Here is a 25,382-nt window from a genome sequence, read left to right on the forward strand (position 1 = left end):
ACTTTATGGACCTGAGTTTATTAATTAAACTGCTGTGACATAAGAGGAAGTGACAGTAAACTATTTATTAAGTCCTCTTTTGAATAAACAATTCAACTATAGATAAATTTGCAAAAATCATAGAATAGATAATTTCTTGCATCTTCTGCATTTAAGAAAAAAAAAAATCTGATTAGGGTTTTTCATTGTAAATTCATAGGTAGGCGTTTAGCTGATTCAGGCTGCGCTTCCTGGATATGCTCTATAATGAAACTTCTGATGAAAGCCAGAAGCGGGGCAGACAGGAAAAACACACCAGTATGTGACAATTTAAAAATGATTGTGCGACCAAAGTGTTACACCACAAGTGACATATTTAATCAGACACATTATTTACCTCACAGAGAGACAAAAACAAAACAACAAATCCAGATTGTGTTTTTACATGTTTATTCACTATCACACTAAGTGCTCCCATTTCAAGATACATCTCATTGCCTTGCTCTTATACTGTAATGTCATTTTGGAGTTAACAAAGTAGAAAGAAGACGGTTTATGATCTACAAGGTGTGTGCCAAAACTCTGTTGGCCTCCCCCCCCCCGTCCAAAGAAATAAAATAGAAATGAACAAAAACACATGAAATATAAAGAGAATAAAGAGAAAAACTGATGTCATGTGCAAGAGCCCCTCCAAAGCCACAGAGTGCTAAGATGAAGTGGGTGCAGGGGCGCCTCAAATTCGGCATGGGTTCCTATTCTGCCGACGTGAGATAATCAGATTATTTTCCAGTCGGGAGAGGCTGTTGACTCGGGTCTAGCTGTGTCTTCTACGGTTTCAAATTTGGGGGTCTCGGGGTAGAATTGAGAGCAGTGGCTTGGGGGCAAAATGGGGTCGCAAAAGATGTGTTGCTATTTTGGGGGGATTTTTGGCTGAACTTTTATTTTAATGGAGGTGCATCTTTGAAGAACAAAACAGTAATGTGGGACCAGGTCTAAGAGACAGGGGGTTTGGGGGAGGGAAGAGAGCAAGTAGAGTGGAGGGGAGACAGTTGGCTGGATTAAAAGATCCCTCCTTTAGTGCTGAAGGCTAGTAAAGAGTTTGAGGATGTTTCAGAGGGGACACTAGCTGGGCTAGGAGTACCAAGAGAACACTAAGGCTTAGAATTTAAACTGAGCGGAGAGGTTCTGCTACTGAGAAACATCAAGAGGTCCAGTATACATGCTCCCTTCCTCCAATGACACCCCTGTTCCCGCAGCCCAGCAACAACTGGATCCCTAACACACATACAAGTATCCTTAAATCAGCTTACTGGGGCTATGTACACTCAGGCACAGGTTTACACAAACCACAGGCCTAAAAAGAAACTGATTGATCCAATAGAGCTGACCTGGATCAACCCACCCACCCCTTCCCCCCCCTCGATCCCCAACCTCAACTCCTCACTTAGAACGCCCCACCCCCCCTGTAATCGCCCACCCTCCTGTGGGTGGGTTCAGTGTGGAGCTCAGCGGATGGTGTATCTGACATAGGGCACTTCCACGTCTTCATCTGACAGGTCGTTACAGCACAGCTCGAACACCAAGGCTTTCACGTGCTTGCCGAGCTTCTTTTTGGACACCTTGGTGACGATCTCCGTCATCCTAAAAAAAGACACAAGAATACAATTATTAAAAATGTCATGCCTCTCATTGCTAAAGACGTGCATCTAGACAATAGATACTCACGGCAGGTCCAGTCTCTCCTTGAGTTTGGCAGCAGGCATGAAGAAGGAATAGAGCATGGACACTCCCTGAGAAAGCATGGTGATTTCCAACTTATGCTCATTCTGACAAAGAAAAACAAAAATAGGGGTTTGGTTAATTATACGTCAGAAAGAAAGAAACTACGTGGTGGCAAAGTGAAGAGGAGTTGATGAGAACGTACTTTAAAATAGTCCAGGAACTGTCGGAGTGTCATCTCCTCCCCGTTGGGCTGCAACCCGGCGACCTCGAAGCGATCCCACAACGTCCAATCGATTTCATAGTACTGCAAAAACAAAATCAAAAGAGAGGATTGATGCCAAGGATGATGTCAGTCACAAAGAGATAAATCACAAACAGCACCCAGTTATTGCAGCTCTTTGCTAAAATGCATGAAGAGCTGGGTAGAATTCACATTAAAAAAAAAAAAGAATATGTATATTTCTCCTCAGCACACACTGATACCATCAGCGTGAGAAGGCGAGTTACACTCACTTACACCCAGGCAGACAAACTGCTGCCTGGTGTATCGGTATTAGCATGGCTAGTTCATCACGGGAGATAAAAAACATCTAATGACTACATTTGGGTAGCATTTCAGAGATGACACTTAACATATTGAGTATTAAAGGCCATCATATAGACATCCATCAACGATTCACATGCAGCTGCCTACCTTGTGTGTGGGAGCAGCGATGGGCTCAGAGAAGGCAAAGAAAGGCAGGGCCAAGTTCATGAAGCCATTCTTAAAGGATTCCAGCTTCTTGTGTCCTTGGACAATCTTGATGAGCTCCAGGCACACCAGGCCCACCACTGCGGCCGTGGTAGTGGCGATGGCAGGAATGATCTTGCCGGCTATCAGTTTGCTCTGTATTGGATGGTGATGAGTGAGATGAGTTATTGTTTCAAGGAGTTTAAAAAGGTACTAAATTCTAAATTCAGAGCATTAATACAGCAGCAAACAACCGTTTGCTATGTAAAGATATAGAGGAGTAATGTCTACCTGAGCTGAGAATGAAGTCACACTCCCCTGTGTGTGTGTGTATATGTTGTAATCAGAGGTTCTCTGTGCTTTGTTGACATAGCCAGTGCGACCACGCGTGCATGTGAGTCCCAGTGTGTGTGTGCACCCCTATGAGTAGCTCACGGGCGCCACTCTGCACTGTACTCATACAGCGGTTACAGCTTAGAACGCTGCCCTGACCCACGGCATCGTCCCGGAAGTGTGACGCCCACCCACCGGTTCCACCCCAGTTAAGAACAGATATCTCCGTCTGTCAGCACTGTTGCTTCCGTTTGCACTGTTCCTGCTGTTAGCTCAGCCGTCGCCATGCTGAGAGCGTTGCGGAGGCAATCCCTCAATCATAGATATGCTCTGAATATGTAATTTAGCACCTTTAAACTTGCAGCTAAACAACAACACCAGTAAAACTAAGTTATTTCACCCAAAGCCAACGCCAGAAAAATGTGTGTGACCCACCTTGTGTCTGTCTGTGGGGGGAATGCTGTAGTTCTCTGCTCTCAGGTTGGATGATGCTACAATGAAGTCCATGTGGAAGTTGGTGTCATCATCCTGGTTACACAGCACAAACAAAAACAGGACTACAATTAGTGCAGGTTGATGGTTGCATTGAGGACTAACAGCATAGTTGGGGCGATTACAGAGAAATGAAGATATAGGAGGGAAGATTGTGTACCTTCCCAAAGTCAAACAGCACTCAGTTATTGCTGCTCTTTGCTAAAATGCATGAAGAGCTGGGTAGAATTCACATTTAAAAAAAGAATATGTATATTTCTCCTCAGTACACACTGACACCATCAGCGTGAGAAGGCGAGTTACACTCATTACACCCAGGCAAACAAACTACATCTGCCTGGTGTATCGGTATTAGCATGGCTGGATCATCATCGGAGATAAAAAAAAATAAATCTAATGACTACATTTAGCGTTTCAGAGATGGCAAACAAAAACAGCGATTACAGAGAAATGTAGATATAGGAGGAAAGACTTTTGTACCTTCTCAAAGTCAATGGCGCACAGTTTGAAGTTTGAAGATTCAGGGGAAGGCAGCTGGACCTTCAGCTCCTCCAGTCTGCAGTCATCTATATACACAAAGAGATCAGTTGTACATGTGTCTCACAGCATACGTAATGACCCCTGACTTCAATGTATAAGCTATTACAAACAAGAAATGACATCATATAAACAACTCTTTTAGCTGAATTTCTCCAAAAACTTGATTTATGATTTGAAATGCTTTGTTTGCACATGCATAGATTTGCGCATCTTACCAACAGAGGAATTGCTATTCTGCAGCTCCTGATCAGAGACGTGGATTTTAACCCCTGAACGAGGGGTGAAGACTGGCACCTTGACCTCCTGCAAGATCTTGACCACGCCGGCACGATCAGTGCTGCCTGGCAGGCCGTATGTCTGGGCAAACAGGTTGGCTCCTGCCACTACGTAGTCCATGTGCAGCTCCTACACAAGAGAGCACTTCAGTCATTATCTTGAGACAGGATGGACGAGTTCAGAACAGATGATGGTCTAGTAGGTGACACATAAGAAACCCATACTTACATTGCTAGTGCAGAAATCTAGGGCGTGAGGACACCTCTTTGGGCCAGACCAGAAGGGGGCACCAGAGCTGGTGAGCTGAAAGCCACAAATAAGAAATTAATACATCAGGATCACTAAAATGCAAAACCTAAAGCTGGGGTTGGGAGTTTACAATTATAACAATGGTTCCTTAACAAATCTCATTACTTATGAGAATTACATCAATTACATTCTATGCATTTATTAGATAGACAAAATTAGAGAAAGGACAGGGGATGAGGGGAGAGAGAGAGTTGAGAACAACATGCAACCAAGGTCTCCAGTCGGACACAAACCGGGCCTGAAACTGAGCTGAGTTAAGGATGCAAGTACAAAGGCAGGAGAACATCCGTGACAGATCGCTAGTCTATAGAGTGCTACATGGATGACATATTTTTGTAGGCCAACCTAGAAGTTAGAATCACACAAGTTCCCTCATCAAAAAAAACAATGGGATTTTGGTGTCATCATCGTGGTTATACAGGGCAAACGAAAACAGGACTACAATTAGTGCAGGTTGATGGTTGCATTGAGGACTAACAGCATAGTTGGGGCGATTACAGAGACATGTAGATATAGGAGGAAAGATTGTGTACCTTCTCAAACAGCACTCAGTTATTGCTGTTCTTTGCTAAAATGCATTAAGAGCTGGGTAGAATTCACATTAAAAAAAAATAATATGTATATTTCTCCTCAGTACACACTGATACCATCAGCGTGAGAAGGCGAGTAACACTCACTTACACCCAGGCAGACATACTACATCTGCCTGGTGTATCGGTATTAGCATGGCTGGATCATCATCGGAGATGAAGAAAATTAATCTAATGACTACATTTGGCGTTTCAGAAATGACAAACAAAAACGGGACTACAATTAGTGCAGGTTGAGTTCCATTTGGGTTTTGCATTATAGCAGAAAATAAGCTCTGTGGCGAACAAACGTTTATGATACTTGCATGTTTTGTTCAGCAAGATAATCTCCACAAATGAAGTGTGAATACAATCGCCAGAAGTAAAAAGCTAACGTTATGTTACAAACGAACTACACCGCGGTCACATGAGTGCAGGTATACACTACGAGGCTGCAAACGAGTCGGCGTGATGACGTTTAGTCTCATTTAGCCACTTGTTAGCAAACGCTTTTTTTAAGACATGTAAAAGCTTTCAAAATGTTTTTTTCTTATAGATCTGGAGATCTCTGATTTATGATGGCTTATGCCTGATCCTTCTGAAGGCCCCATTTATAATGTGATGAAAATATTACTATTAGGTGCTTCGTGATTATATATGTTTTTTTCTATATTCACTGTGTTCCACCCCTTTTTGTATTATAAAACAAATATGGCATCTATTTGTATGCCTCACAGTTCTCTACTAAAACTACAATTCCCAAGAGGTGGCGCTTCTACCACCAGGGTGTGCACAGGTGCACTGCATGGGATTGGGTATTTCTACCAGCCTGTCCATTGTTGATTCATGTATGTTCTGATGAAGGTCTGACAGACCGAAAGCTTAGAATAAAGTGCAATACTGTACAGATCTAGGTGTGCGGAGATCTTTTCTATCATATCGTAGAACAAAATGTTAAAATCTCTTAAGCTTGTGTTAACAACAGACCTTAAAAAAAACCATTGACTTCTAAATAAATTAAAATTGGACAAGAATACTAAATAATAACAGGGGACAAGGCTATGTTTTGTGTCCATAAGAAAATGGGGTGGGGGTGGGGGGGACCCCAGACCAGACAGCAAGCATTCCAAGTCAACTGTGATATCATTCAGTGAGCTCAATAAGTACCTGTTCTGGGGGGAAGTTGTGCAGTAGCTGGCGGATGTTGTTGCTGTATTGGCACTGCCAGTGGTTGCGTGCCCAGGCTACACAGTCGGCCCAGCTGTGGGGGCAGTCTGTGACAAGACTCTTGTAAACAGCCTCCAGCACCTCAACAGGCTGAGCTCCGGGGAGTTTCAGGGTACGCTCCATGAATTTAGGATCTCTGCAAGGACAATGATCAAAAACCAAACACGTGAAGAGCTGTCATTTTTTGTTCATATGTTGTTCACACAGCAGGGTTGGTTTAAGAATCATTTTAAGCATGGGATTTTGTTTTTTTAGAATTGAAGAGATCACCAACAAATTCCACAAACACTTGACAATATCACCATCTCCAACTATGAATGCAAAGAGTAGTAATTTTTTCCAATCTGAACAACTTTCAGAATGAAAAGAGCATATCCTATATTTAAGTAACTACAGTGATCACTTGGTATGAAAAGGGAAGGCAACTCACGAGAGGTACTGCATGGCGTTCTCTGGTGGCTGTTTGAAGAGTCCCTCAAACTCATCGCGGGCCCACTGAACACAAGACATTATTGAGAACAGATCAATCATACACTGAATCAGAAGTACAGTTTGTGTTAAACTAAAAACTGATCCTTTGAGGACAATAAAATTAATTGACAATTCCCAGAGATATTGCTGTTCTCCTGTTTGAAAGTGATAAAATACATTCTTACCAACAGCTGTTAAAGCATGACATATTCAATAATTCTATACACAATACATTGTTTTGTGTGTGTTGCCTACTGACCTGCAGTGTGTGTTCGATGGCGTTCGGGAAGTTCTTGAGGGTACAGATGGGGATGGACTTCTCAGGTGGGTCTTGGCTGGAGCTGTACGACTCTGTGAGGAAGGGGATCACAACCTGGACGTTGCCTTTGGTACCCAGTGTACCAGACTCCAGTAAGGGTTTACGGTAGTACACACACCTTCGATCCATGTACATACCTGCACCATGGGCACAAACATAAGGCAGAAGACGGAGCTTAAATAAAGAGGGACAATGTATGGTTTCTAGTGCCAAAATCCTAAATTTGCATTTTCTATTAAGTTAACACCGTTGTTAAAAAGATTTGAAGTAATCAAAAGTTCTGTGTCTACTTACGTGCATCAACATTGTCCAGTGCATTTGTCACTCCGTCAAGGCTCTCAAAGAAGTCGTCGTCGTAGACCCTCTCTGTGTCGGGGCCCACCCTGTTCTGGTGACCTGTGATCCTTATGGAGGGGTTCATCTGCTTCACTGCAGCAGCGGCTGTGTCACTCTTCATTTTCTGTTACCAAATACATACAAATGATATTAATAGTGACCCTTGGAACTTTCTGATGAAATACAAACATCAGTATCGCAACTGACCAGCAGAAAACCGGTATAGTCCTCATACTTTAATACTTGACTGATTTGTAGTCCACACAAAAATACTCTTTACTCTCATTTCTGTGCATGAGTTGTGTAGCTTAATAATGAAGGGCACCATCACTAAGGACAGTCCAACAATATATTTATGGCCTACGGCATGTCTCAGGCAGTTGTTGGTTTCTTATGTAACAATGTCACACTTGAATAAACTGAGGCAAGCAATGCCATGTATCAATAATAGTATTTCAATACCAATCTGTACCTTGGAAGGTCACTGCGTTTAATTTAGCACCACATGAAATAACCAATACTCTAATACATCAACAATGAGCCATTATGACCCCAGGCATTCCGTTTCCTCTATTTAACGTTGTATCATTACTTCGTCAATCAGCAGCATTTAGAGCGAGTGCACTCAGGAGCAGTTACAGCGAACAGGAAATCCATATGCAGCACTGCTCGGAAAATATCAAATTCAATCGATAAATTGCCAACTTATGTGCACCCTCTACTTCATATCTACCTACAGACAGACGGTTGAGCAAAGATGATACTGACCGTGACGTCGGCGGGTCTGAAGAGGAACTGTCTGTTGAGGTTGGACTTCTCTATGGTGTCCATGTCGGTCACGATGACCTCGCCCTCGCCGCCTGCCAGTCCAATCATGGCAAAGTTTTTCAACAGCTCGCAGCCAATGGCACCGGCTCCGACCTGGAATGATAAAAACCCCTCTCAGTGAGTAAAGCTATCCATGTTGTACTGGATGTTCCATTGTAACACTACTTTACAAACATCATCCATTTACAATGTTCAGTAGAGAAATACTAATATTATACTATACAGACAGAGCAATGCTTGTGGTACACCAGGTCAAAAATATGTAAATGTGGCAAAGTCAAACAAATGCATCTGTTGAAAGATAAGGCTGGCCATATTATAGGTTTTTGTCAACAAGCCCAAAATAGACAAAATCAACAATGTATTATGCCGTCTCTCAATATATATTTTTTTTTTTTTACAAGGCTAGATAATTTCCTATATACTTCCTTTAACTCCACTGTAGACCATCACCAGACTTATCATCTAAAGCTCCCTTAGCAACAGGATGACAGAAGGTGTTGGAAAGTTTTCCATTGGTCGACTCACCAGGAAGTAGCGCTGTTTGGCAAGCAAATCCTGCAGCTTGGTGCCAAACACTGCAATCTGCCCATCGTATCGACAGTTCCTCTGTGAGAAAAAGACAAGAGACAGGAGAACGGATTTAACACCAATCTTTTGTCACCGTCATGTGCATCCGTCCTCAGTATAGGTGTGTGTGATGTGCTCTGAACACCTACAGGGGCGCACTCTTCCTCTGTGAGCTCGACTCCTTCCTCTTCAGCCAGGCACTCCAGGGCATCGAAGTACAGCCACTGCATCATGGGCATAAATTTCCCCGTGCATGCCTAAAAGAAAAATGAGTTTATAACAAATGTAAAGAACAGGGATGCAACGGTTCACAAAATTCACGGTTTTCGGTTCGGTTCATTTATGGTACAGCACGGAGGTCAATTTCAGATTTCAACATGCTTTTCATTTATTTGGCAAAAATAAGTTAACAAATGTTTGCTTTAACAAAAGTATGGCTTACATAAAGAACATAAACACTTCTTCATTGACAAATGTTAATTGAAAGAATAGGTCTTCTGCAGTAATAAGTACAAACAAAAAAAATGCAGCTTTGTCATTTTCATATAAATGATGAAATTATAGACGAAGGCCATCAACTTGCAGGCCATAAATTCAAGCATAAACTCAACCAGAACTATGCTAAAAAAACAACAACAGTATAACATACAGTATAACATACAGTATGTCTCAATTCCCTGATTATCAGCTCTTAATTGAAAGATTTGTTTTTCCACTCAAAAAGGGCAGTATTTGGAAAGGAGTAAGGTTGGATTTCTGTACCACTGTGTTAATTAAAAATAATGAATAAATATAAAAAAACATTACAGGGATTGTGCTGTTGCCTCTCTCCAGTTTCCAATCTGTCACTGCTTGTGTCAGTGCTTCAGAGAGATGTGTCACTGTGTGGCTCTAATAAAAGAGGCGCGTCTGCAAAACGCAGCTTTTTATCTCCCACTCGTTCGACAGTGGCTCATTGGTCATAGTTCTTACTATAAGAGTTACGGCACTCAAATACTGACATATTGTCAATAAGAAAAAATAAATTACAAAAATAAAAACACAAATGTCTGTAATGTAAATGTAATGTTCCATCTTAAGGAACCAACAGGTAAATCCTCAACTGCTGCTTATGCTACTTTATACAGGATAGGCACAACAGACTAAAATTCACACTCACGCACTTTGACCATATGCTTCAAGTCTGTATTGTTTACGATTGAGTGTGGTCGTATATGCAGTGATAAGCACTCTTATAGCATTAGATATTACTTTGGCACGGTGTGCATCTGCAGTGGGAGGCTGCCCGAATGCTGTCGGGGAACGGACTCTCTTGTCCAGTCTGCTTTTGTTTCGCTCCGCTAATCGACACATTCGGGTGATGCCGTCGCAAATTAAATGTTTCAAGTGTCAGAATATAAACCCGACTTCAGTTGAACAGTGCCGGCAAACAGTTTGACAAAAATTGTTGTCGGTTTAGCTTGACTATCACAAGCTACTGCGCTGCTACAGCGCTGTTACCATTCCTGGTGCGCTGCCAAAACTTTCCGGGTAAAACTCACGCTCCAGAGTTTCTGTTCCGTGCGTGCGATTAGTAGACATAAAGAGCTGTTTGGGTAATGGCAAACCGAAAGGATGTCGCGGACCGAACCGAACAATTCGGGTCAAATACACGTACCGTTCCACCCCTAGTACAGAAGCATGTATGACAGACAAAGTAGGGATATCAGTATCGGTTAATTTTGCTTTCGATAGCCCGACACCCATTAACCGGTAACTAACTGGTTTATTTTTAAGAAGAAAAAATAAAGAAGCGCAAAATGACGCAAAATACATTATTCACTTTCCTTTTACCCCAGGGCCACATTCCAAAGCGCTATATCCATCCAATTTTAATGTTTTATGTATTGCCTTTATTTTATTTTATGTTGGCGTTGAAGTTTATCGCCGCATCACGGGTGCTCCAATGGATAGGCCGTCGATCGTTATCAGCCAATGTTCGTTCTAAATGTTCAGATGACGCATTAGTTCTGAATGAAATCATTTTCAATACTCACTTGTCTGCTTTCTCGCCTGCTCTTTAATTCACTCTGAGAGTGACACGGCAAGACAAACACGCTCTGTGTGCTCGCCGCAGTGCGTCCCCTCTGAACAAATTAAAATATAGACCGTAAATTAACCTAGGCTATAGACCGTAAATTAACATTTAGACCGCCACGCTCAACGGGTCATAAATGTTGTTGATGGTTAACCGATTAACCGTTGACCTCTCTACTTCCCTACAAGATTGATTAGGTTTGAACAAGTTCGTGCAGTACATGTCCAAACATGTCTATTCACTGATAACAGTAACACCCCTCCACAAAGACACTGATAACCCATTTCCTGAATTTACGCAGTAGTAAACCAAAAGGACTGAAAACATGATTTAAAAAACAAAAACACATAACTACAGCAGATACTGTAGTACTGAATCCACCATATTTTGCTCACAGTGCGCCACTGACCTTCATCACTTCCTGTGCAGCCAGACCTCCAATGAAGGCGTTGACAGGGGCCAAGTCACCAGCAGCAACATATGACAGCTTTTTGATAAGAGCTTCGTCCATCTGCTCCACTTTAGCTGACCCCGTCTGGGCAGAGTTCACCTCTTTGGCTAATGTCAATAGCTCCTCACCATCAGCCTGGAATACACAAAGCACAGCATGTTTCAAAATGCTAAAGAAAACTCACTGACTAATACTAATTGAGTGTGAATGTTGCTATGCGGTGCTGCACATTTATTCATGTGTAATGCTACAGTTATTTTAGATTTTGCTTTTAATGATAGAGGCTATATTAAGTTATTTTCATTATTACTCACAACAACTTTCCTGTCTCATTTGACTGTTATTATATATATTTAACGTCATTATCAAAAGGTTGGGTTTTATCCAAACTCATTAAATTAAATCCCAGAAACTTCAGGCCACTGTGGTATTTGTAATAACATGGCGTAAGACTGACCCGGTTCCAAGGTGCAGGAAGGTGGTTGTGTTTCTTCTGGAAGTCGTTGATAGCCTGGAAGCCCAGGTGAAGCTGTCCTGGACGCTCAAACTTGGCAAAGTCTGTCAGCACGAACTCTGGCTCAGCCATGGAGGAAGAGAAGGATTTCTGCACAGCAAAGGCAAACAAGATAGTGAGGTTGGACTCTTTCAAATATTCCACTGGTGACAGCATCAGTAGATAATGGGGTGGCACCAGTATTGTGATGAGATTAGATGTGGTTTCACTGATCAATGGCAATAATGGGGAAAAAAGACCAAGTAAGAAATGTGAAAGTAAGGAAAAAGGAAAATGCAAGTAAGAGTCACACTCCAAAAAGGTCTATGATGGAAAATATAAATGAGCTGCTATGTCACGGTGACCTAACTTGGTGTGGAAAAAGCCAGCCACTTACAAAAGCGATCTTCTTGGGCATCTTGACCTGGGACACAATCCCTCCTCTTATATAATCTGTAAAGCCAGTTGTCTCGCAGATGCTGAAGGTGTAGGGACCTGGACAGAAAAGGAGTCGTCAATTTGTAACAACTATAACCAGACTAACTAAAACATGTCTTGTTCTTGAATAGAAACAGGTCTTACCCAGAACTTTAATTTCCACTGGCTGGCAGCCATTGAGCTCCGTCATACCCTGGATCTCTGTGAAGGTGACATGGTCTCCACTCTCAAAGCCATGACGAGCCTCATCCAGACATGTCACAACCCCTGAATTGTCCTGAAGAAACCAAGAGTGAACAACATTTTGGGTCAAAATTTAATTTGTCTTGAAGCTTGTCCTTATTCGTAACAGCAGCAAATGGAAAAAAACATTCGTGGCCAGTAGGGACTAACCTTGGTGATCATGGAAATCATGGCACTCAGCGGCTGCTCTCCATTGGAGTCGTACACCGTCATCTCCTCACCGAAGTCACAGAAAAGCTGGCTACAAAACACAACATGCGAACATTAACACTAGACCTCGATGTGTGAAAGGTAAATGAACGAAAAGTGTCGCAATCTTACCCAAACAGACCACGCGTCTCTGCGACAACCAGCTTGATTCCTTTGCGGTGGCAGAACTCTCCCGCCTGAGCCGCCTCTTCCACAGTGGAGTTCGTCAGCACCACCACCTAGGGCGCAAAGAGAGATATTTAAAACACAAAATGTTCTTTCCCTACCGACTGCTGAAATGAGCGGGGCACTAGCTTCTACCCAACTTATACCTGGAACTTGGTCATGTAGTCGTCAGTGAGTGTTTCGGTGTAGGCGGTCACAGGAACGTAGTTGTTGAGTTCAGCCAGACGGAGCTGACTCACCTCTGCTCGGTTCTTCCCCAGGTCTTCCTCCCGAAGGTAAAACTGACCACACAATATAAATAGAAAATGTCAGGGAAGAACGGATAGAATAAACATGTCCACACATATCGTGAAAACAACTTGTGTCCATACTAAGGTTTTCAGGTCATTTTGGAAGGGTTCCCAATCAACACAGAAATATCAAAACACAAAAAACAGCTAAATCTTTTCTATCTGCTCTCTGTTTCTATTTCAGTTGGCTGACAAATTGAGGCAATCGCAGCTATCATTAAGTCAGGAAAGAGACAGACCCAATTGAGTCACTTGGTCTCAGCAGTTTAAACCTTGTTTCAGTCACCTCCTAATCTACACAATGATGTATTTAATGTTTCAGTATAGCCAAATACACAATTAGTTTGCAATTGGCTGTACTGACGTTCAAAAAGTGCAATCAGAAGAGTTAAAAGGTGACAGTTGGCTTCCTCTCAATTCTGCTTTACAGCCGAACATGTCTGTGCAGGAATACATCAATGTTGGAAAATGTGATCCAGCTAGTACCGTTTGTTTTTTTTACATCTGTTATCCATGTAAATAAAAATTTGCCAAGTGTGGACATGGCCTGAGATTCAGTGGTTGATTACTATAAAAAAATGGATGACATGTCATAAGTGACCGAAATACACATAGGCTATTCAATTGAATGAGAATAGAAACTGGGGCAAATGCCAGTGGCTAAAATAGAATTTTTTGAGAGCACAAGGTTAAACTCAGACTGGATGATCACAGATGCAGCTTACATACGCAATCATACACTTCTGTAAGGTCACAAAAAAAGAGGTCTCTGCTGAGCATCCTGACTGAACACCTGAGCAGTCCATTCACACATTTATCCGTCTGGCCTTAAATAGACACATTAGAATGCGGGGTCGCAGGCTGATAGACCTAAACAATCTCTCCACTGTAACGATGTCCTAAAACAGGCTTTAGCTCTACGATGATTATAACCCAGGGAGAGGCCACCCACTGATAAATCTGGGTCAGCCCATGGGTAGCAAGGGTGGGGGTGGCTGCAGTACTCTTTTTGGATAGCAACAATACTACACAACGAGTGACTCATAACAGATACTCTACTTTGGAATCAGGCTCAAAGACTATGGCACACCAGATGAATCTCCAATAAAAGTACAAAGGCTGAGTGAACCATTGTCTGCCAGACTGAATAAAACAAAAACAATTTGATTGCAAAACGGGAATATCCCTGCATGCTTCCACACACCTGAGAGGAGAGGTCTCTCCATTCTGCAACTCCTTCGTCATGAACAGTGACACTTCTTACTCCTGCCAGGATGACGTTCTTGGCAATCTCCACTCCAAGACCTCTCATACCAGAGACTAGGACATTGGAGTTCTGCATGCGCTTCATAGCGTCATGGCCCAACACATACCTACAGAAGGAGAGGAAGTACCATCAGCACAACTATGCGTTGTTAAAACAACAAAAATAAAAACAGTCAGTTTTTCCGTTTTCCCTTCATTAGATCAGACTTACAGTTGTCTGGAGTACAGGCCTTCATCGATCTCAGCATCATTGCCATTCTTAGCCATGCCCTGTGGAAACACAAAGAGGGGTTGCAATCAGTTTGTGTATCAAGTTTCATCAAAGGTGTATTGTGTGTGTGTGTGTGTGTGTGTTAGTGCTTACGTTGGCAGGTGTGTGGGACAGATCAGTTCTGACAGAGTTAGAGGAGGAGCAGTGGGATCCCGTCTTCGTCTCTGTGTCTGACAAGCGACGCTTCTTGGACAGCGGCGAGCTGGACATCTGTGCATCAACACACGGTGTTAAAGACCGTCATACGAGGCAAGCTGCCCCATGTTGGCACTTAACATTTCCCCTTTACGAAATTTTATATTAATTAATTTATAATGGATAATATATATAAGGAATTCAAACTTGACAGCTTCAATGATTAAATAAATCAAGCAGGCAGAGGCAACCCAGTGTCCACGTGTTTGTATTACGTGGAGGTTTTCAAAAAGACAATAGTTTTACATTTTAATTTACAAATAAGTGAAAACATATAGAAGTCAATCCTACGGAATACGAGTATCCAAGCTAAATGCTACCCAAATCCCCCCTTAATGTTGGAAGAGAGGATTTCTAGTCCAGGGAGCAGCTGGGCTGGCTGCAGGCCAAACACAAATCTGCTAGAAAACGAACTGAGCCTGGGAGGAGACATGAATAGCAGCATTATCAGTTCTTTTCATGCTCAGAGAGACAGGGGTGGCTGTTTACTGCTCATTGTTCATTATGCCGGTTAGTCAAGGGCCTGCCAACATCGTTTCAACAGAAAAAGAGCTGAATCATTAAAACTTCACTGCGGTAAAGTGAGCAACACCTCACGGGGGCCTGCAGGTGTGGACACAAGGATCCATACAATGCAGTAGGAACTATCCTCGGTGTGGAGATATAACAAGGTTAAAAAATGAAATAAAGATAACAAACGATCGTTGCACTGTGATTAACGGAATGATCCGGACAAAGCCAGTGACTTCGGGAAGTGAAACAGGCCGCAGTATCTCGAACACACATTCCCCACCGCGACGGCCACAATTTCCGCATCTAAACCTGCGTCCTAAAAGTCTAACTTAACCGTTTATAAACCTCACTGCAACTTCACATGATAAAAAGGGGAAGCTGGTACAAGTCTTAAAACAAAACACATCAGGTAAAATGACATTCTACTGAACGGTAGCCTTTCATCAAAAACGAAAATGAAGGCACGATGATACAGCAAAGCACGGAGGAGGTTAGTCGGGTTACCGTGCTGCTGCACACCCTGACACAAACATAGCTCCATTTTCATGCTTTTTAATGTTAATCAAAAGGTACATCAAATAACATAACGACACCGAGAGGAAAACGGATTAAGTAGGCTGCTTGCCTTACCAATCGGTTAACGTTAGCCTAAGTGATTTGGCAAAGTGGACAGAACATTAATAAGTTAAGAGGCAAGAAAACACCGGAGTCTGTCTCCATTAGCAGCTCGGCCTAGGCCTGCTGCATCTCCTCCTCTCAGTGCGGAACACACAACTTTACAAGCTAGCAGCTGAAGCTAGATAAATGCAACCTGCTCGCAAAAAAAAACCAGATTGATTTTGATGACAGCTAGTTAAAGCACATCTCCTCTATCGATGTGATTCAACGCCCAAACAGAATCCACCGTCCGACTTTCGTCACAATCAATGTAAGCATATTTTTTTTTCAGCGAATGAAAAAGCCTAAAGGTTAGCCATCACTACTCGTGCTTCCATTGATTTCTCCTTTTCTTACCAATAATCCTTCTCGGTCCCTTCCCAATGCGAACCCGCTCCTCTCCCGCAGTTTATCTCGATGTCAAGTTAAATATAACGATGATTGTAAATTCGACAAAAAGAAAAAAGAAATGCGATGCGGAGGATTTAGGATGGTCTGGTCTGCGGCTGTATATTGTCGAGTCACTATGTCGTTGTGTGCTGAGAGAGGCTCTCTTCTATGTAATTGCGTTGCTGGCTTTGCGACTGCAGACGGGGAACAAAACCAAAATGGCAGATGGAGAGAAAGGGGCGGAGGAAGCGAAGTGACGCATGGGCTGAAATATTCAACAGGAACAGGGTGGCTGTGAGCACCAATACATCCACGGTGAGCACGCTGCTAAGCCAAGGCGAGCTGCTCATTGGCTGCTAAACATACATCATCCCGCCCCCCCCCTGCAAACCAGAAAGATGCATGCCATGTATATTACTGTACAATGAACTGCAGGACAAACCATGTAAAAGAAACATCTTGCTATTCTGCTAAACAATGCCTGACACAAGAAGTGCAAAGAAAGCAAAGATCCAAACACTGACTGTTTTGTGTGGTATTTTCAAAATAAAGACCTAAAGTCTATCGGTAGCTGAATGAGATCCAACAATAAAAGCATCTTTGTTTCAGTGGCAGGTTAGCGAAAAGTCGTTTCATTGTGGAAATGATTACACAAAACGTACACCCGACGTGCCCCATGAAAGGAAATAACATAAGCCCAACGCTCATTCATCCCGCCCCCCCCTGCAAACCAGAAGATGCATGCCATGTATATTACTGTACAATGAACTGCAGGACAAACCATGTAAAAGAAACACCTTGCAATTCTGCTAAACAATGTCTGACACAAGTGCAATAAAGAAAAAGATCCAAACACGGACTATTTTGTGTTATTTTCAAAGTAAAGAGCCCGTCTATCGGTAGCTGAATGAGATCAAACAAAAGAAACATCTTTGTTTCAAGTGGCAGGTTAACGTTTCATTGTGGAACTGATTATACAAAACTTACAATGCACCATCAAAGGAAAAAACATCTTAAGGTTTAACCGAATTGGACATATTCTCACTATACCACCAAAAGGATGTATTATGGTTTCAAGATATTATCCTTTTTCCTGAGTTCAGCAAAACACTAGTCAAGTCTGATGGTGCTCCAATGATAACAGAGGTACAGGTACAACATTTAGGTAGGCTACTTGCTAGCTATAGTGATGCTGAGCGTCTCGGCCCTCAGTCAATGAACAGCAGGACAAACCATGTAAAGAAAACACCTTGTAATCTTCTAAACAAAACGCGCAGAGCATGTCTGACACAAGGAGTGCAAAAAAAGCACAGATCCAAACACAGACTATTTTGTGTTATTTTCCAAAGTAAAAGACCCCGTCAATCGGTAACTGAATGAGATCCAACAATAAAAGCATCTTTGTTTCATTGTGGAACTGATTAGACAAAACTTTACACACGATGTGCCCCACAATGCACCATCAAAAATGAAATAACATTGTAAGGTTTAACCGAATTGGAAATATTCTCACTGCACCACAATGTGTGTAGACCACTTTCACACCAAAAAACTGACAATAACCGGATATTTTCGGGTGGAATTCAATTCATTCATTCATTCATTCATTCTCATTGTGCAATATCATTTTCCACTTGTGCAATTTTGTTAATAGTCTGTTTTTTGTCAATACTGTATATAATGCTCCTATTTTTATACTTCCTTCTATTTAAATGGTTCATATTTTGTTACACTTTGTCTAGCTCTTTTTTACTGGGTTAGCTGATGCATCTTGTTTTTTGCACTATCCCCCTTTTGCTGCTGTAAACTGCAAATGTCCCCACTGCGGGACTATTAAAGGAATATCTTATCTTATTATGGTTTCAAGATATTATACTTTTCCTGAGTTCCAGCAAAAACACTAGTCAAGTCTGATGATGGTGTGCTCCAATGATAACAGGTGTGCAGCTACAACATTAAGGTAGGCTACTTTGCTAGCTATATAGTGAATGTTGAGCGTCTCAGCCCTTCAATCACATTGAGGTTAGGGGAGAGGGTGCCTGGCAAATGATATGAAATCAGAAGATGCATGCCATGTATATTACTGTACAATGAACTGCAGGACAAACCATGTAAAGAAAACACCTTGCAATTCATCTAAACAAAACGCGAAGAGCATGTCTGACACAAGAAGTGCAAAGAAGGCAAAGATCCAAACACGGACTAATTTGTGTTATTTTCAAAGTAAAGACCCCGTCTATCGGTAGCTGAATGAGATCCAACAATAAAAGCATCTTTGTGTTTCAAGTGGCAGGTTAGCGTTTCATTGTGGAGCTGATTATACAAAACTTGCAAAACAATGAAACCATCAAAAGGAAATAACATCTTACGGTTTAACCCAATTGGACATATTCTCACTGCACCACCAAATGGGTGTATTATTATGGTTTCAAGATCCTTTTCCTGAGTTCCAGCAAAAACACTAGTCCAAGTCTGATGATGGTGTGCTCCAATGATAACAGAGGTACAGGTACAATATTTAGGTAGTGCTACTTTGCTAGCTTATAGTGATGCTGAGCGTCTCGGCCCTCAGTCACATTGAGGTTAGTGGTGAGCAGCATTCCTTGCAGAAGAGGAGGAGGAGTAGTATTGGGGGAGGGGGGTGCCTGGCAAATGACATGAAACCAGAAGATGCATGCCATGTATATTACTGTACAATGAACTGCAGGACAACCATGTAAGAAAGAAACACCTTGCAATTCTTCTAAACAAACGGAGCAGAGCATGTCTGACACAAGAAGTGCAAAGAAAGCAAAAGATCCAAACACAGACTATTTTGTGTGTTATTTTCAAAGTAAAGGCCCCGTTAATCGGTAGCTGAATGAGATCCAACAATAAAAGCATCTTTGTTTGAAGTGGCAGGTTAGCGTTTCATTATGGAACTGATTATACAAAACTTTACACCCGACGTGCCCCACAATGCACCGTCAAAAAGGAAATAACATCTTAAGGTTTTAACCGAATTGGACATATTCTCACTGCACCACCAATAGGTGTAGACCACTTTCACACCAAAAAACTGACAATAACCTGATATTTTTCAGGTATTTCATTCATTCTCACTGTGCAATATCATTTTCCACTTGTGCAATTTTATTAATAGTCTGTTTATTGTCAATACTGTATATACTGCTCCTATTTTTATACTTCCTTCTATTTAAATGGTTCATATTTTGTTACACTTGCACTATCCCTTTCGCTGCTGTACACTGCAAATTTCCCCACTGCAGGACTAATAAAGGAATATCTTATCTTATTATGGTTTCAATATATTATCCTTTTTCCTGAGTTCCAGCTAAAAACACTAGTCAAGTCTGATGATGGTGTGCTCCAATGATAACAGAGCCAGGTACAACATTAGGTACTCGTTAGCTATATAGTGGATGCTGAGCGTGTCTCGGCCCTTCAGTCACATTGAGGTTAGGGGTGAGCAGCATTCCTTGCAGAAGAGGAGGAGGAGTATTGGGGGAGGGGGTGCCTGCTGGCAAATGACAAAGGCCCAGGAAAAAAAAAAAGAGTGGGCCGCATATTCTCGGGTACACATGTCGAGGGGGATCCCCACAAAATGACAGAAACACTATTTTTCCACCATTATATCTAAGGCATTAATGTCATAGACTTCCCAACTCTGGCAAAGCTAAAAGAGGAAGACACTAGCCCAGTATTACGTGGTTACTGTGGTAACATCGTTAACCAAAAATACACCTATCTAGATGAAATATAGCCAGTAGCTTCTCTAGCACCCTAGCTCAAATGTCATATTAAATCACTCTATTTTCTCATTCACAACATTTCTTACTAAAAGCCAGGAAAGGGGTATTCAATATAGGCTCTATATATATATATACCTACACAAATATACTATGAACTGTGCTTATCTTTGACCTGTTAAAATATATTATTGCTTGGTACTTTTTTCTTCATTCAAGTTAGCTTTAGTGTTTTGCCTCATGAACAATTGTGTCCAATCTAAGTTGATTGTTTTGTAGCCCAAACTAGCTTCACCAGCTAAAATATAAAATGTGCAAATTCAACATTTACTTAGCTTTACGTGCCACAGTTTAGCTTACGGTTAGCTATAAGGGCTGAAAATGCTCCAGTTAGCAGCCAAACCTGCAACTAAAACGTTCACGACTCCACAATATAACGCAGATCAAACAAGACTGCGTAGTTGTTAGCTTGTGTGTAGCTTCTCCAGCTATCTTAGTAGCCACCCCAACGACTTTTTCTCCTCCTACTTAAGCTAACGTTAGCACAAACTAGCTAATGGGTGCTAGGTAACACTAACCAAGACGACGAGAGTGTGCAGAACTTACCACATCCGATATTACTCGGCCTGATCTGTAGTATTAAAATCGGCTTTTATATAAGCAAAGAAACCTAATGTGATGAAATCAACAGTGTCTGCTGATTGTTAAAAACTGTGATAAAGTGTGTGTGGCGGTCTCTGTGTCTCTGTCTGTCTCTGTGTCTCCGTGTCTCCGTCTCTGTGTGAGTTTTCTCTCCGCTGGACGGTTGCCTGACCCGGCTGTTCCAGAACCGGCTGTTTCCCCCCTCTCTCTCACTCTATTTCAGTTGAAAGCAAAGCAAAGCAGCAACATGTGCACGTTACAGGGCACCAACCATCAACCATCACCATCATTCAACCGTTCATAGGGGTGTTCACCGAAAAAGCACTCAAACAGTACATGTTATTATTCGTATTTAATGTTGAATGACAGAATATAGAAGGTAAAAATGTGTCGACTTATACACTTCTAAATAGTTTAATCGCATGGTAACTGTTAACTAATTAGTTAGTTAGCTAATATTTTCTTCACCCCCCGTGCCTTCCAAGAGGATGGACTAATCCGAAGTTCACGCAAGGACTGATGGGACTTGTAGGCATGGCGTGATGCCTCTGTGTGTAATCATTGGATAACGGTTCTTTCAGCACTAGCACTAAAAACCATTGTAAATCCATTTACATTATATATATATATATATATATATATATATATATATATATTATAATATCTAATAATACATTTATATTATTATTATTATAATAATAATTAATAATTATTATTAATAATAATAATAATAATATATATATACATAATAATATAATATAATATAATAATAATTGGATAACGGTTCTTTCAGCACTAGCACTAAAAACCATTGTAAATCCATCTACATTATATATATATATATATATATATATATATATATATATAAATATATAATAATACATTTATATTATAATAATAATAATTAATAATAATAATATATATACATAATAATATAACATAATAATATAATATAATATAATAATAATAATTATCATAATAATTAATAATTAATATGCCCTTGTACAAAGTATTTATTTTTATAATTGTAATGTAAATGTAATTGTAATTTAAATGTAATATAACTTATTATTTTAATGGAGCTTCCAAGCAAAAAGTATTTCACACGTTTGTACCTGTACAACCAGCGTGACAATAAACATCTTGAATCTTGAATCTTGAATATAATATATAATAATTATTATTATTATATAATATATAATAATTTATATAGATATATTATATTATATATACTGTATGTATATTATTATTATTATTATATATATACAGTGTTATCATCGAAGGTCCAACAATTTGAAACCAACGAAACAACTCAAGATCCAGCTTTTTTTTTTTTTTTTTACTTTTATTGAAAGACTTGCAAACAGAGCACAGTTTACATAGGGACAGAATAGTGGATGTCTAGACTTGTTCAGGAGAAAAGCACAGAACCTGGTGTTACATAGATCCAAAAGCAGAACGATCTTCAGAAAGACTTTTTTTTACATGATAAAAAGGAGCAAATATAGACAGTACCGTCCAATGAACAGCAGCTATACCAAATGAATGTGTCGACAAAACAGGAGAAAAATTAAAACAAACTTTCTGGGCAAAACTTTTGGAGAACTTTGAAAAACGAAGAGGAAATGTTTGTTTGTGTGTGTGTGTGTGTGTGTGTGTGTGTTATTCCAAAGCCTTTACACAATATCTTGCATCTTTAAACTTTTCCACAGCTTTCCAAGTGTGGAGCAACTCACAAGACTTTGAGTGACAGTTCAAGTTTAAATACACTCTATATAATAAAACAAATCTCAATCTCCAGCAGCCGATGGAAAGGCTTGATCAGTTCCGTTTCACATCTGTACAACTCCTTGACTGCAAGCTTTGGATTTTGCAGCCTCACTATATAGCTACATAAATAAAAAGTAATGGGATGGAAATAATGAAATTGGGTGAACTGATTTGAAAAAAAAATAAAAGTAAATGTCAGTCTGGTTATGAGGAAGTTTACAAATGGTAGTAGAGCAAGAATTAGGAACCCAGTTCTTTGTATGTATTTACAGTTTGTGGGGAATAATGCAAATCACTTCCTCACTGTTAACTCTCACTATTAGCTGAGATTTTTTGCCAAGCGTTTTTTACTTGTGTAGATTCATAATTTGCAAACTGCGCTGAGTGCTTGGATTCCAGTACGAGGAGGTTGTGTGGTAAGCATTCATGCGCACAATCTGGATTTGAGATGCAAACAAACTTTTGAGCTCTTTCTCTTTGCAGCTGTCACACAGAGAGATACAGTATGCCTGCACTACTCCCCCAGTCATTAGAGTATTTGAATGCCATAGGGAGTTTTCTCTCTAACCAGTATTCTCAATATGAACACAGCCCAACCAAACAACATTGCATGGTTACCGTTCTTCTGGGAGTAAGTGGATGATACTTCTGGGTGAGACAGAAGTCTTTAAACCTTCAAAATTAAACTATATATCCAGTGTTCCAGGTGTTGTGTATTTGCATCATGGACACCTGCTTCATAGCCCCCTACCCATCCCAGCTCTGGGGGACTGGCTGGAACGAGCAGCATCCCTCTGTCCATCCGTATCTTCCTGCTCTCGTGCAGCCTGGGGTGAGGATTGTGTGGGTGGGGAAGGTGGAGGATAAGAAGGAGGAGGGATGGTAAGTCGAGGGAGAGATGGCAGTGCGGGCCTGGGAGAGGTTGGAAGAGGCGGAGGAGTGGCCGAGGTTGCAGTCGTGGGGTGCTGCGAAGAGCGTGCGCGGGAGGTGGCAGGCGAGGCATGCGTGCTCCTGGCACGTGCTGGCTCAGCGGGGCAGTCACTGATTTGCTCCAGCAGCGAGGGCATGTCTCCCTCAATCTTCTCCAGCACGGCGGCCATTTGCTTTTCTATCTGCTCGATCACACTGTCCATTTGCCAGTCGCTTGTGGCGCTGCTCCCGCCTGCTGCATGTGGTAACCCAGTCCCGTACATCCCTCCTCCACTTGTGTACAGGGAGCTGTATGGACTTCCATAGCTCCCTGCCATCCCCATCCCTACTGTCCCAACTTCTGGGTTGTACGGTGCGGAGTGACGGCCCAAACTAGCAGAGCTGCCTACTGCATAACAACCCTGTCCTGTCACAGGACCTGGCCTCGCTATGCTAAACTCAGCGCTGTATCTGTCTGCTGTCCTGGCATCACCATCCCTTCTACCCACGGGGCTAGCATCACCCCTTAACCTAACTCCTAGTCCTGCATCCGCCACAGCTCCAGGCCCGATTGCTGGAGTGACCGCCACTGACCTCTCTGCCACTGCCTCAGGTATTTGTGTCTGACACCAGCTTCCGTCAGTGTCATCCCTCTGCCCGGCTGGCCTCTTCTCTGGTGAGGCTGTGGATGGAGGGCCGTGGAGCGTCGCAGCCATCTTACGTTTGCCGCTGGGATCAGGGGATGCGTGTTTTTTGTCAAGGCCAGTGCCTGTAGAACCGTCCGACAGCTTGGAGGGGTCAGGCGTCATCGCGGGTGACGGTTTGGCTTCTGGAACAACCTTATTTTGACCCAAATTGGCAGCTATTTTCCTGGTTCCATCACCTGCTGCTTTCTTCGCACCGACCTTATCGGGTTCCTCCTGTGCGAGTTTGGGGACTGCATTTGGTTGGCTTTGCTGACAGAGTGTCTCCTGGATATCTGACGGAGAAGTTCCGTCTGATGGGCCTACACTCATCTTTACCTCATCCTGTTTTTCTCCGACCTTACTCCTCCCCTCATCCTGGTCCATACCCACCGGTGTACTTTCAACAGTAACTTCTAAAGACACACTGCTCGACGTCACCCCTCCATCACTTGTCCCTTTGTCTCCCTCATCACTTGTCCCCTGGGACACACCGCCTTCACCATCACCTGCCTCCTCACTCCCCTGAGCCTCGGCTGAACTGTCAATCAGTGCCTCTGAATTCTTCAATCGTTGCATGAAGGTGGTGACACGGATCGCTTTCTGCAAAACAGACAGAGGCAAAAAACGGAGAGAAAGATAGCAGTGTAAAGAGAATTTAATTAATTTCTGCTGCTTTTTTCATTAACACCCAAATTGACTTGTTCCCCTAAAAGAAAACTTTTTTTTTTGATACTATAGTTGGTTATGGTAAAGCATAAGCTTCGAAGACAAGCATTTGACAAAAAGCCTGTCACGACACCATGATTTAGCATCATCATACTGAGCGTTGAGATGTTATTGGTGTGAAGTGACAGTGCAGTAAGATTGTTTACTTCCAGGAGGCTATGACATATTGAACCCTGGTTTAAATCAATCTCAAGACTCACTCTCTCCACTCACCACTCCTTGACTGCTTGTCTGGAAAAGGAGAGTGAACAGATAAGTGTAAATCTCCTTCTCCTTCACTCTTACACCCATCTGACTCCTTTCGATCTACAAACACTTAAGGAGTTAGGGAAAATGTGTGAGCTTAGAAGTTGTTTCTAAACCAGGGAATTGATTCTCCGGAAGTGAAAAGCCATTTGGACACAGAAATGCCACTGAACACAACATGGCTTAACTGAGAAGCCTCTGTACAGCTTCAAGTATGACTTGAATGTAACACTGAGGTACAGTATGGGGCAATGAGCCAGGATTCACGTAAGAGGAATGACAGAGGGCCTTATA

General features: G+C 41.8%; 2 protein-coding genes and 3 non-coding genes across 9 annotated transcripts in view; all 5 read right to left on the reverse strand.

Moving 5' to 3' along the window:
- Positions 1 to 412: 412 nt before the first annotated feature.
- On the reverse strand, positions 413 to 20,973 carry uba1 (ubiquitin-like modifier activating enzyme 1). 2 transcript variants are annotated; one of them, XM_037773553.1, is made up of 26 exons: positions 20,716 to 20,973; positions 14,699 to 14,815; positions 14,546 to 14,604; positions 14,273 to 14,441; positions 12,925 to 13,059; positions 12,725 to 12,831; positions 12,554 to 12,644; positions 12,305 to 12,437; positions 12,120 to 12,217; positions 11,687 to 11,833; positions 11,188 to 11,364; positions 8,851 to 8,958; positions 8,660 to 8,740; positions 8,072 to 8,224; positions 7,262 to 7,427; positions 6,908 to 7,104; positions 6,608 to 6,672; positions 6,118 to 6,313; positions 4,301 to 4,375; positions 4,012 to 4,201; positions 3,737 to 3,822; positions 3,200 to 3,292; positions 2,396 to 2,587; positions 1,904 to 2,005; positions 1,705 to 1,805; positions 413 to 1,620 (listed from the first exon to the last, which is right to left on the reverse strand). In XM_037773553.1, the coding sequence occupies exons 2-26, from the start codon at positions 14,813 to 14,815 to the stop codon at positions 1,485 to 1,487; spliced, it is 3,174 nt and encodes a 1,057-aa protein (XP_037629481.1). In that variant the 5' UTR covers positions 20,716 to 20,973; the 3' UTR covers positions 413 to 1,484. The 2 variants fall into 2 exon arrangements, with proteins under 2 accessions (XP_037629481.1, XP_037629482.1); XM_037773554.1 differs by lacking the exon at positions 20,716 to 20,973 and adding an exon at positions 16,328 to 16,599.
- Positions 2,163 to 2,280, reverse strand: LOC119490692. The gene has a single exon (XR_005207465.1). It is a non-coding gene; the product is annotated as a small nucleolar RNA U6-53/MBII-28 (small nucleolar RNA).
- LOC119490694 lies at positions 3,514 to 3,633 on the reverse strand. Its single transcript, XR_005207467.1, has one exon. It is a non-coding gene; the product is annotated as a small nucleolar RNA U6-53/MBII-28 (small nucleolar RNA).
- Positions 5,007 to 5,127, reverse strand: LOC119490693. The gene has a single exon (XR_005207466.1). It is a non-coding gene; the product is annotated as a small nucleolar RNA U6-53/MBII-28 (small nucleolar RNA).
- The window catches only part of camkvl (CaM kinase-like vesicle-associated, like), a 57,236-nt gene continuing 44,722 nt past the window's right edge, over positions 12,869 to 25,382 (reverse strand). For 2 of the 4 annotated variants that reach the window (XM_037773564.1, XM_037773563.1), the window contains one exon: positions 22,076 to 24,716. In XM_037773564.1, coding sequence (XP_037629492.1) covers positions 23,259 to 24,716 — 1,458 coding nt within the window. In that variant the 3' untranslated portion in view covers positions 22,076 to 23,258. Of the gene's footprint in view, positions 12,883 to 22,075; positions 24,717 to 25,382 lie in introns of those variants that run through there. The other 2 variants (XR_005207368.1, XM_037773566.1) reach the window with 2 other exon arrangements.

This window comes from Sebastes umbrosus, chromosome 6 (genome assembly GCF_015220745.1).
Source record: "Sebastes umbrosus isolate fSebUmb1 chromosome 6, fSebUmb1.pri, whole genome shotgun sequence".
Taxonomy (NCBI): Eukaryota; Metazoa; Chordata; class Actinopteri; order Perciformes; family Sebastidae; genus Sebastes; species Sebastes umbrosus.

What these genes read in the sequence shown, in the direction of transcription:
- uba1 (XM_037773553.1), bottom strand. Translation starts at nt 14,815, where the DNA reads ATGTCCAGCTCGCCGCTGTCCAAGAAGCGTCGCTTGTCAGACACAGAG. An exon ending in GGAGAGACCTCTCCTCTCAG is followed by an intron (nt 13,060 to 14,272) that starts GTGTGTGGAAGC and finishes TTGTGTGGTCAG; the next exon opens with TTTTACCTTCGGGAGGAAGA. An exon ending in TCAGACCCGCCGACGTCACG is followed by an intron (nt 7,428 to 8,071) that starts GTCAGTATCATC and finishes ATTTGGTAACAG; the next exon opens with AAAATGAAGAGTGACACAGC.